Source organism: Dermacentor albipictus, chromosome 3 (assembly GCF_038994185.2).
Source record: "Dermacentor albipictus isolate Rhodes 1998 colony chromosome 3, USDA_Dalb.pri_finalv2, whole genome shotgun sequence".
NCBI lineage: Eukaryota > Metazoa > Arthropoda > Arachnida > Ixodida > Ixodidae > Dermacentor > Dermacentor albipictus.
Window position 1 is genome coordinate 120,439,421 of NC_091823.1, and position 12,599 is coordinate 120,452,019.

General features: G+C 49.1%; 1 protein-coding gene across 4 annotated transcripts in view; it reads right to left on the reverse strand.

Moving 5' to 3' along the window:
• The window catches only part of LOC135919464 (phospholipid-transporting ATPase ABCA3-like), a 113,181-nt gene that overhangs the window by 54,104 nt on the left and 46,478 nt on the right, over positions 1-12,599 (reverse strand). For all 4 annotated transcript variants that reach the window (XM_065453297.2, XM_065453296.2, XM_065453295.2 and 1 more), the window contains 3 exons: positions 6,342-6,555; positions 4,204-4,366; positions 2,722-2,981 (listed from right to left, as the gene is read on the reverse strand). In XM_065453297.2, the coding sequence (XP_065309369.2) occupies positions 2,722-2,981; positions 4,204-4,366; positions 6,342-6,555 (637 nt within the window). The remainder of the gene's footprint in view (positions 1-2,721; positions 2,982-4,203; positions 4,367-6,341; positions 6,556-12,599) is intronic.

Genomic DNA, 12,599 nt, shown 5'->3' on the forward strand with positions numbered 1-12,599 from the left:
CGTTCAATTTCCCTTCTCACCGACTACTTCAATGAGTGCTGGGAAATGGGGGTGCTACCTGCTGAATGGAAGCACGGGAAAATAATATTCATTCCTAAACCAAACAAGCCCATTAACGCCCAAAACCTCCGTCCCATTTTGCTGACTTCGTGCTTGGGCAAACTGTTTGAGCATGTCATCCTCACCCGTCTCACGCAACACATGGAATCCCATGGACTATATCCCCATACTATGGTAGGATTTCGATCCCACCTCTCGGCACAGGACGCCCTACTGCAGATTTCACACGCTATCCTCAATGACATGTTACATCACACCAGAGCAATCCTGGCAGTCGACCTCACCAAAGCATTCGACAAAGTTACACACAGCGCCATCCTGCAGGGCATCCAAGAGCTGCAGTTGGGGCCTAAGACCTACAACTATATCCGGGCCTTCTTAAACGGTCGCACAGCCTCACTGCATATAGATGATATACAGACCCCCCACTTCACGCTTGGTAACATTGGTACCCCGCAAGGGGCGGTGTTATCTCCCTTCCTCTTCAACCTCACCCTCATCCCCCTGGCCAAGGCTCTCAGCCGCATCCCGCACTTAGGACACACACTTTACGCGGATGATATAACGGTCTGGACCACATACGGCTCGGATGGCGACATAGAATCGACCCTTCAGGAAGCCGCTACAACTATCGCTACTCACGCGGCAAACATTGGGCTTGAATGCTCCCCCACAAAGTCAGCACTCCTCATAATCCGCCCGCGGCGCGTCCCTACCTCCCCCATCACTATCTACCTGCATGACACTCCCATACCGCAAACACCTACCCTCCGCATTCTTGGCCTGCATTTACAGGACACGGGGAAAAACAACCTTACCCTGAAAGCACTAAAACAGTCCACTTACTCAGTCATCCATCTTCTTAGAAGGGTTTCACATTCACGAGCCGGTCTAGACGAAGCAGATAATCTGAAGGTGCTGCATGCCTTTGTGCTTAGCCGCATTCTTTACGCCACTCCTTACCTGAACCTCTCCTGTTCGGATAAAGACAAGATCAATACTCTTATCCGCATGGCTACCAAAGCAGCGCTAAACTTACCAAAGAGCACTAGCACGGACAGACTCTTAAAATTAGGAATGCACAACACTATACAAGAACTTATAGATGCACATCGCTACACACAGTACCTTCGTCTGGCTGGCACGGAAACTGGACGATATATACTGGATTCTCTGGGAATTCGCATACCGGCACACACGACAGACTTCATCTCTCTCCCTCGAGCCATACACTCCGCGCTTATCCTGAAACCCCTTCCTAAGAATGTCCACCCTGAATACCATCAATCCCGCCGAGTCGCGCGGGCCAAAGCTCTCCATAAAGAATATGGCACTTTAGAGGATGTGCGCTGGGTGGACGCCGCGTGTGGTACAGACCGTTCAGTAGCTGTGGCTTATCATCCAGAAGCCCCCCCATTTACCCATTTGATAGACCCACCTTGTACCCCGGAAGAAGCAGAAGAAGCAGCTATAGCAATAGCCATTGCCCAAACCAATGCGGCTTATATACTAAGCGATTCCAAAACAGCCATTCTTAACTTCGCCCGCGGACGCGTCCATCCCCCCGCGTGGCAGATATTGAGAATGTGCACCCTAAATCCCGATAGGTGTATTGAGCTCGTGTGGGTTCCGGCTCACTCTGGCAATCCCGGAAATGAGGCCGCCGATAACATAGCCCGAGGACTTATTTGCCGGGCAAATGGCGACCCCAGCCGGGATTTCTCGAGGGAGCGGGCACACACGTTCTCAGAACTAACTCAACAAGCACGCCTTGCCCGTCGACTCTATCCCCCTCCCCACCCCCGCCTATCCCACTCCCAACAAATCCTCTGGAGGCGACTCCAGACGCGAACTCTTCCTACCCCTCAGCTTCTATCCCACTTCCGCCATGTTTCCCCAGAGTGCACTCTCTGCGGAGAATCGCACGCCACCCTTGACCACATCCTCTTCGGCTGCCCTGCCGATCCTCCCCCGCAGGGACAGCCCGCCATCGGTACATGGGAGGAATGGGAGGCCCTCCTTGCGTCGCAGGACCCGGACGCGCAACTTCGCTGTGTGAACCGGGGTGCCAGTGCCATGGCCCTACGTGGCCTGGACACATGCGCGTAATGTGAGGGCTGTGCGGTGGCCCTGAGACCTTATACGGTCCAAACTCACTTGCTTAATAAAGTTTTCCATCCATTCAAAAAAAATTTCTTATAGTTTCTTTACTCAACAAAGTGTTTCCTTAGAAATGCAGCAATTCTTGCTATAACCTATATTTTTGGTGTGTTTAATAAAACTCCTTCCGTTCCCTTGTTGTGTTAACCCTTGTAATTTTTGCAGGAAACAATGTTTCGCGCTTCTCAGTCTGTTCCGCGATCAGCTGGCGACGCGTCTGCCTTGAAACGTGATCGACAGAGGCACGAGCCCCGAAAGATTATGCACTGCCGTCGTCCCGTCGTCTCTGCACACAAGCGCTGAAAGAAAAAAAGCACGATGCTGACCATTATCACGCGTGCTTTCTTTTACTTTGAACTTTTGAACTTTGAACTTTTGAGTGAACATTTACAAGTTCGCTCTCCCCGTGGGGCGTGGCAGGTACGTGCATCGTGCACAGGAGCTTCGCGAAAGCAGCAAGTTCACCGTCCATGGAGATTCACGACGACGACGACGACTCACCACGGCGAACACGACGACCTCCGGGAAGGTGTACCCAAGCGTGTCGTCCACATATTGCACGTCGCGCATGCTGCCCCGCAAGCCCCAGAACTCGAGCAAGAACAGCAGCCACAGCAGCACCGGCGGCAGCAGCCAGCTGAAGAGCGGCATCCGCTTCTCCCGCCACACGTGGATGGCGCGCTTGGTGAACACGGCCCGCAGGCGAGCCAGCAGGGTCGCCTCCGAGGACGTCGTGTCGGCCATGTTCTCCATCACGGGAGCTGCGCGTTTGTCGCCGAGCAGAGACGAGTGATATAGCAGTATACACGTTTCGCGTTGCGCGAATCGAGGCTGCCAGTTCAAAAACAAGGGGAGGGGGTGGAGGAAACGAAAGAAGCAGCGCATTGGCCGAAAGGACACATAGGAGAGATGATCTCTCTACCTCACATAGCAAATTCTAACGGGGCACAACTCCATACAAACACGTTCCCTAATCCATTCCGTCTCAAACGTATCTTCCCAGATAAGTATCAGGACGAAACGTGCAAATTGTGCCAGGAAGGACCAGCAACACTCAAACACATGCTGTGGGAGTGCAATGTAGTTATAGGAGGGATGGCAGTTACTCCGGAGACCCTGTCGTCGAGGTGGGCCGCCGCTCTGCTCAGCTGAGACCTCGGAATCCAGACGTGGGCAGTCAAGAAACCCCGTGAGGTGGCGTTGAGGCAGGGCTTTGACGTTCCTCCGTGGGAAACCTGAGCCCGGGTCGCGTTAAACCTTGCCGGACGTACAAGAAAGTTGTATCCATCCATCCATCCTGCCGTATATTGCTGGCACAGGATGTACCAGCAATGCCTGCTCTCTAATCAGCTTTTAGTGCTTGGTGTTTCTTAGGCGAAGAGATGGTCGAAATTAACCCGGAGTCTCCCACCACGGCGTGCCTCATAATCAAGTCGTGGTTTTGGCATGTAAAATATCAGAGTCTAATATTGATTTTTTTGCAAGCCTCCCTTTTTCACTTCACATAGGCATTAAGGCTTTCGAACAATAAAAGAAAGCGCTTGAAAAGTGATGGTTGAATGATCAAAAAACGACGTTTTTACTTTCCGGAGGTGCCCAACCCGCAAGCGTCTCTGCGTGTCCGCTTTGATAGAGTGGTAGGCTGCGAGGCCTGTGCCACAGATGTGACAAAACGCATAAAAAAACTTGATGCAAATATTCGATTTTATCAATAATCTAAAGATAACGGGGAAACATCTCGATTAGTACTACACACAACTAGTTCCCGTTGCTCGAGACGGAATCTTTTGAGCGCCTGGGCTACGAGACGTCGCATTCGAGTGAATGTTTTCGGACCGATTTCGATCACGCATGGCAAACAATTTCCGGCGCGTCTCCCGTCTCTCTGCTGTACAGCTGCACCGGTGCATGGGCCGCAACACTGCGCACCACGCCTACGGCGTCTACTTCAGCCTTTGACACGTGGTCGCTGTTGTCATTTACCTCTGGCTTCCATGAGCGATGGGTCATCTTCGGTGGCCTGCGTAGCTCGCTGCCGGCGGTGCACGTGATGGTCCTCTCCCACGCGGATTAAGACGTCCTCGAGGGAGGTCACGGTGAGGCCCACCGACTCGATGCCGAGTTCCTTTGTCCGTTTTTCAATATCCTGCATTCGACGACGAGTCCCCTTAAAATGCTAGTAGTACTTTAGGTCAGGAAGCCATGGAGGTACAGATGATTATTTGTTGTTCAACTTTTCTCGTCTTTCACGGAAAACTGGTTGAGTAGACAGACAACGCGTTCCCCTCGTCTAGTCCTCGGAATCCGCGTACTATGTCCACAGCAAATAAAAAAAAAACTTGCTGTGACGCAAACCTAACCTGGGTTGTCCTCGCCTCCGGTACCAAAATAGTCCACCCAGAGATACACTGTAGGCCTTTTCTTGCTCCTTCGAGGCAAGATCTATTGAAGGCAAGACCTTCAAATGTCTTCACTCAGATCATTTGAAACTTGTTCCCGTATTCTTTTTAGGGCTGCACATCTGCCGCAGCCTACAGCACATTTTATATAAAAGAGATGTGCGTCTCTATTAAGACCTACGCACACGACACCCTTTGGAACTTTTCTTGTCAACAAATAATAATCTCCTTCTACTCTGCTAGCTTTTCTTGAACGCTGTATGCCCGGTACCTTCAGATCGCCAACGTCATTAGCGTAGCAGCGCGACACAGCGTTCTTGACAGGAAACTAGCGATCGCACAGTGTTTTTTAAAAGAACGTATGCGAGACAGATGACGATCGCTGCTTGCTGACAATATAAGCTCCGAAGGGCGTGGTTTGTTAAGAGCATAGTTACTCCCGCTAGAAGGAATCCCAATTTCTTAAAAAAGGAGTCGCAGTTTACTCCTTTCTTTGTTTTTAAAGGGGATCTGCAACACTTTTGCAGCTAATCATAGTATGCCCTCCCTAATAAAGGGTCCAATCAGCGCGCGAGGTTGTCTCGTCATCTCGACGGCTAGCGGGCTCGTCCTCCGCGCCCCGTGGCGGTCGAGGCATCTACACTCTTAAACAAATGTACACCCTTTGGGTCGTATCTTGCCGCACAACTATAATCATCATCTGTATTTCTTGCGTTTCCTTTCTTGAAAACGCTGCGCTCGCCGCTCTCCTGTAGAGAATGCTCTGTCGTGCTGGTAACGTGCATGCCGTTCGTGACTTGGAGGTACCGGGCTCGCAGCGTTAAAGAAAGGAAATGCGGACAAGACAGATGACTATTGTTGTTGTGTGGCAAGATACGACCCAAAGGGCGTAATTTCGCTTAAGAGAGTATACGCTATGCAACACGCCGGTGCCATCTCGCAGGCCACGCTCAGCAGATGCGGCTACGCGCTACTGATGTGTGTAGATCAGAAGCGCAGAGATGAAAAATGATTACTTTGGTCCTTTTCAGATCGCAGACATGTGTAATACATCTTTATAAACTCAAAATTAACAGTTATAGTATTTCTAACAATGTTATCGCGATCGCGAAATCAGCCAATAACTGTTGATGGGCTTGCCTGCTTGCGATGACGCTGCAGGAGGACATTGCGAAAGAGAAAGCAAGATCAATCATTGTCTTTCACATGAGATTGTAAATCCCGAATTCCATGCAATGCAATAACACTATACTCGCGTGGTCATTGTAGCTTCGTCTACAGATCGGCAACGCTTTCTCATTATGTTCAGAAAGTGTTTCTAATCCTTAAGTTCTGGGTAAGGGGTTTGGTCATAAAAGAATCGCCGTTGCTCCCTTCGTTGTTTTTTGAGTACTGGATAAACGGATTCGCCCAAAAGGAGTAGCAGTTACTCCCTTTGTTGCTTTTACGTACGCTCTGGGTAAGCGCATTTGCTATAAAAGGAGTCGCCGTTGCACCTTTTGTTGATTTTAGGCACTGGGTAAATGAATTCGCCAAGAAAGGAGTCGCCCTTACTCTCTTCGTTGCTTTTAAGCACTGGGTAAACGCATTCGCCAAGAAAGGAGTGACCGTGACTCATTTTTGTTGCTCTTAAGCACTGGGTAAACGGATTCGCCAAGAAAGGAGTCACAGTGACCCTATTCGTTGTTCCGAAGTGCTGGGTAAATGGCGTCGCCGCCGCACCTTAAACATGCCAATGATGACCTTCGTAGTGATGATCTGTCCCAGAAGGAAGACCGCCTCGTTGGCCCGGTCGCTCTGCACGCGCGCTTTCGGCGCGTACTTGCGCAGCAGCTCGACGACGGCCGGTACGTTGCACTTGGTTGGCAGCTTGTTGATCTGCATGCGGTAGCCAGTGCCGAAGCGCTGTTTGAGGAACGTCGATGAGCCGGTGCACCTGCGCGATACAAGAGATGAACATTCATCCGCTACAAGTGGAGGAACGTTCACTAAAAAGAAAGTCGTCACCCGCCCGACTATAGCACACGCTGTTCCAAAGGAACCGCAAAACGGGTTTCTTAGAAATAATGTTTGGCAGTTGAAGAAAAACTTCTCCCGGTCCAAGGAGCCAAAGCCGGGACCAACGCGCTCTCCGGGGTGGTAACTCCACAATCTCAGTCAACCAGCAGGCTAGCAGATTGCAGCAAGAGGCCGGATTAATCTACAACTCCAAGTACACTGAAGATGTCAGTTTGGGTACCCTTTGTAGCATCATGTTGCGAACTGCTGGGCGATATTTCTTTTACTTTCATGGATACAGAAAGGTAATTTATTCGTACGAAAAAAAAAAATCTACGTGCCGGAGAAAGACCACCACACACTTTCAACCGGGAAGGCCATAACCTCTCATACTGATCTCGTCTTAGAAAGCACTGACCTCGTCATGGTCACTATAGTGGGCCTCCACTCCTGAATACGACAGTTTTCTGCAAAAATAACGTGCAAGAAGAAACTCTGGTACGGCGATTATTCGGCTACTGGGGTAATAATGGTAGGCAGCACATGAGTTTGCCACTTCCGGGTAAGTTCTCGTGGCAGTATTTATTACGCTTAATGTTTCTAAACTCTTTCATGAAATCATACTTTTCTATAGACAAGAATGCAAGAGCTATCTGTGCACACACACAATCGATGCTGGTTGCTGCAATTATCATCATCATCATCATTTATCATCATTTATTTTTCCTTAAGGACCCCTGTCAGGGTATTACATAAGGGGGGGTTACAGAAGATAAGGATAGAAACAAAGATATGGTTACAATTTCTTACAAGACTCAGCCTGTGGATTCGCATTAAAAATAAAAAAATAAAAAAAAACAACAACAACAAGAGGCACACTGAATAGAATGCAAAAGCAAATCAGCAGAACAGTCACAATGTGAGACGGCAATCGCAAAAGAATGAAGGCACAGTACGGTCATTGTAAGGTTAGGGTTTAAGGTGATCAGTAAGCAGCTGCTTGAAGATAATGGGGTTGCGCTCATTGACAACTCTATCTGGTAAATTGTTCCACTCTATAATGGCGCTAGGCAAAAACGATTGATTAAAGGAAGCTGTTGAACCATGCAAGCGCTGGATGCTGCAAGAGTTAAAAAGGCGACGAGATGTACGGGTTGGTGGGATTAGAAGCCTTCCATGCAGTTCGGGGAAGTTATAATAAAGTCGCTGGAAAAGGCACAGTTTCGCAATTTTCCGACGCAACACCAATGGTTCGAGTCCTAGAGATGATTTAATCGCACTGGCACTTTCTTCACGGCTGTATCTGGAAGTGATGAATCTAGCGGCACGATTTTGTATTGATTCTAACATATTAATTAAGTAAGCTTGGTGCGGGCTCCAAATAGCTGAGGCGTAGTCAAGTTTACTTCGAATAAAAGGTAACAGAATTATGACGCAATATTTTGCTGAAGACGATCAGTTTACAGATTGGCAGAGCCGTTCGGGTAAGGAGAAAGTTCAGGTAATTTCATCTACCACAGCAGGCATCTCTAAATAGGGCCCGCGGACCAGATCTGTCCCACGGAGGACGAAAGACCGACCGACCCGTCGGCAGTGGCAGTCCTTCCGACTTCGGTCGGCAGTCCTTTGACGCCGCAGGTGAGCCGTTTGACCCTGCAACGCCTCCGCCTGACAGCGGGGCTTTTCCACAAAACATTGCGCAATTTCCCTTCTTTGCGCAATGTGCGCAGTTTGCGCAATTTGCGCAAACTTTGCGCAATTTCACCGCAGCTACGCCATCACGCCACCTCGTCCGAGGCAGAACCGGCGAATCAAAAGCCCCACGTGACCACGTGCTCGCCACGAAGACTTGGCGGTCAGAGCAAAATTCCGATGCAAACATACTTCGCTTCTTTTCTGGACCTTATGCCGGAATGAGGACGCAGAACTAATTCAAATCAAATAAAATACCACGATTAATTTTAATAAATAATTTAGTTCACGTTAGTACCGTCACTTATGTTTACTAATTTATTTTCACAAATTTTTACTTAGTTCTTGATTCTCCGGTCCTCGACGCCACCACTAGATGCCACCAGTTCTTTCCGGCTCTCTGGCCGGAAAGTTAAGAGACCCGTGTACCATAGCCTTGTTTCTGGGCTGGCTGGACCGCATGTTTTGAGCATCCGTCATAAACGGTTGCCATAGTTCCCTCTAGAAATTTTTGTAAGACACTCTGATATATACCAACGACTAGTATCTCGTGTGCGCGTCTCTACACAGATAACGATATAATCCAAGTAAGAAACAGTACAAAGTGTTTCTTCCGAAGCGACGAATGTATACAGCATCAACGAGGTTGAGGAAAATTCGGTTGGAAGCAGACCAATATGAAAACGAGCGGAGATTGCTTAGAACAGCTAATGCTAAAAATAACGGATAAAATATTGTTTTTTCTTTTCTCTTTTCGTAGAAAGAAGCGCAGACACTATACATCGGGTTCAAACTAACGTTAGTCAAGCTCATAAAAATAAAATATGGAATACGCAAAGACGAAACCAACGATATTCTGTCAGCAGTGACGTGCCGCACAAGAAGGACTTCTTTTCGCAATTGAACTATCGTTAATTAACATTTTTTTAATTACTGAATTGAAAGCGCGAATTTTGATATAAAAGTTGCAATTGTGTTTTAAAACAACCGATTCACTTATTTTCAGTGTGCTCTGTCTCGCGTAATTACTTTTTCTACATTATAAAAAAAAACGCGCGAAATATGACAATTGCCGCATGATTACGCGACCGCTAGCAGTGACACCAGCGGTCCCAGGCGTCATGTGGAAGAACTGGCTCTGCCTTTGCCCTAAATTAACTTATGAGGTTTTACGTGCCAAAACCACTTTCTGATTATGAGGCACGCCATAGTGGAGGACTCCGGAAATTCTACCACCTGGGGTTCCTTAACGTGCACCTAAATCTAAGCACACGGGTGTTTTCGCATTTCGCCCCCATCGAAATGCGGCCGCCGGGGCCGGGGTTCGGTCCCGCGACCTCGTGCTCAGCAGCCCCACACCATAGCCATTGAGCAACCACGGCGGGTCTGCCTTTGCGCTCCTCTTCAATGCCGCCACACACTGCATTGGCTTCGCGCTTCATGCAGAGGAGGCAGCTGGCAGTTGGCGGTGACCAACGTCAAAACTGATGCCTCGCCACTTGCACGTAGTAACCTAGCCAGGCATTGAGCATAGTAACAATATGAGTGATGGTGCATGTTGCGGGGAAGAAGGAAGCGTACAGATTTTGCAGAGATCCTTATGGGCAAATGAAAGCGATAAGTCACTGGAAGAAACCTCGAAATAAGGAATAGAGCCTTGTCTGTGGTTAGCACAATAGCAGCGGTATGTTGTCGCGAAAGGGGGAGGGCAGAGCACAAAGGCGAGGGATTGGCTTATGCCGATCGAAATAAGTACAGCAGATGATTGCACAGAAACGTCGACAGCGGGGAGAATGAAGAATAAGTCGAGCATGCCAGGACCACGACTGACTCTGCTATAGCGGCATTTCTCTTAACTGAATCGTAACGACTAACCAGCTGAAACTACAGCACTTTAACCTCTACTAACCAAAGTTGAAAGTTAACACACTGTCCTGCATCTTCCTGGTTTTCTTCCTGCGTGTATATGGGCTATAACAGTACCGTAACAGTATACTGTTACAAACGAGAAGAAAGGGGGTTAACCGAGGTGCCTGATTTCTTATTAGTCATATCACAAGAGGCCAACAAACATTGACACCAAAGACAACATAGGGGAAATTACTTGTGCTTAATAAATGAACTAAAGAAATGACAAACTAATGAAATTCTTTGTTCATTCTTTTTTTTAATAAGCACAAGTAATTTCCCCTATGTTGTCCTTGGCGTCAATGTTTGTTGGCCTCTTTGAGTATACTGTTACAGAACTTCAGTTACAGTAATACTTCGTATACGAAGTATTACTTCTCGCATCACAGTATGTCATTAGAAAAAAATTGTTGGCTCTCCCGAATTGAGAGTGGATGTAAGCATGAAATGACAACCAGCAAAGCAGATTGGTTAGAGATGATATTAGACACAATCTTAGAACAGATGTAGTGGATGCTCACAACGGCACACCCCACCACACCACACCGCACCCCGCCATACTGGGCCTCTTCGATTTTCGCAGTTCTGGCAGCCCGCTGGTAGCCAGACGGCAGCCAGCTAGTTCCGGTTCTGACAGGAAGTCACGTGGGCTGGGATCCCAAGACAACCCGAACCTGCCCGAAGTTTGCAAAATCGAACGCCGGTACAGCTGGCCAAATGTAAACATGCTACCAGCATGGCAGCGCCCGTCGAGGCCGACGCGCGCTCGGCGTAGTCGGCCCATTTATGCGTTGCCACCTTGAAAATGTATAGTTGCATTCAGGAATACGATCGCTTTCGCGCGATTTCGCGCGACTCGTCGCAGGACGCGTACTGGGCCAAGCTCGCCTTGCGCAGCGCAACAGGTGGTCTCCGACGCGGCAGATGACAAGACGCGAAATCGTGATTGTATACTCGAAAGCGATAGCTGGAAGATCCCTGTTCGCAGCGATCACGTCGCCCACCGGCGACATTGATGAGTTGGCGCTGTATCATCACAAGAGATGAGAAAGCAGGTTATCGGGTACGTCTCATACGCATAAAATTTCGCGCCGACCTGCTTAGGCTTCGATTTCAGAAAGTTTGTTGTGGCTGATGGTGCTTCTCATTTAAGGAGCTCGACGCGGCTGGCGCGTGAAAATGCACGTCGCCTGTGACCAGCGAAACGTTTCACACTAAAAACATTGGTCGCAATCATGAGAGCAATAAGCCAATGTACGTGTGTCTAAATGTACCGAGTGCAATCAGTGTATTCTTAGATCAACGGCCTGCAGTTCGAACACACATCGGTTTCGAGCTGCCACCTAAGCATACGACAGAGAGACGGAGCGAACACGGGCGAACTGCAAAGCCTTCGCTAACTACAGAGAAAGGAGAGATATACATACGCGAATTATGTGAAAAGGAACGCCACCAGAGAAAGACGAAACCAAGATGTACCGCAATGTGTGAATGAGCGTCTGGAACTTGCGTGGAACACGATGCAGATAACATGCACGCATGAGAGCGCGGCGCGCTGTTCACCGCCGCGAAGAAGCAATCAGGGGACACACACACACAAAAGCTTCAAACGGTTCACCAAGGCTCGTATCACACCACTTCGCGATGCGGAACGGAGCGTTAGCACCTAAAAAGATAACGCTAGAAGTAAGGAAATCCGAAGATGACCGTATACAGTTGGCTGAGCGAGATAAATTTAAGTCCTCAAGCGCCCGCGTTGAAATCCGTGAAGTCCCTGTAAAGATGGCGGCGAGCGCCCATCGCCTCTTTTAGTCGTCTGCTAGCCAGAGAACTTCCAGAGAGCAGCCAGACCAAAATCGTCCTGGCAGGTTCTGGCAGCCCGCGGGTAGCCAGAACCGTCCAGCGCGAGCAAAACGAACGCCCGGCGGAAGTGCGTAGCGCGGTGGGCGGAGCAACCCGAGAAAAACGAAGACGCTCTGGCTGGCTCTGGCAGCCCGCGGGTAGCCAGAAGTGGAAAATCGAAGAAGCCCACTGTCACCATCATTATCATCATCATCAGCCTGGTTACACCCACTGCAGGGCAAAGGCCTCTCCCATACTTCTCCAACAAGCCCGGTCATGTACTAATTGTGGCCATGTCGTCCCTGCAAACTTCTTAATCTCATCCGCCCACCTAACTTTCTGCCGCCCTCTGCTACGCTTCCCTTCCCTTGGAATCCAGTCCGTAACCCTTAATGACCATCGGCCATACTGTGCACTGGTCCATATGGGCGCCCGCCAGCTAGAAGAAGCAAACCGGCTGAACGCCGCACCACTGGCGGCGAAAGCCCAGAGTGCACTACCCAGCTAAAATAACAATGAATTGATTTCTGTAGTTTTACG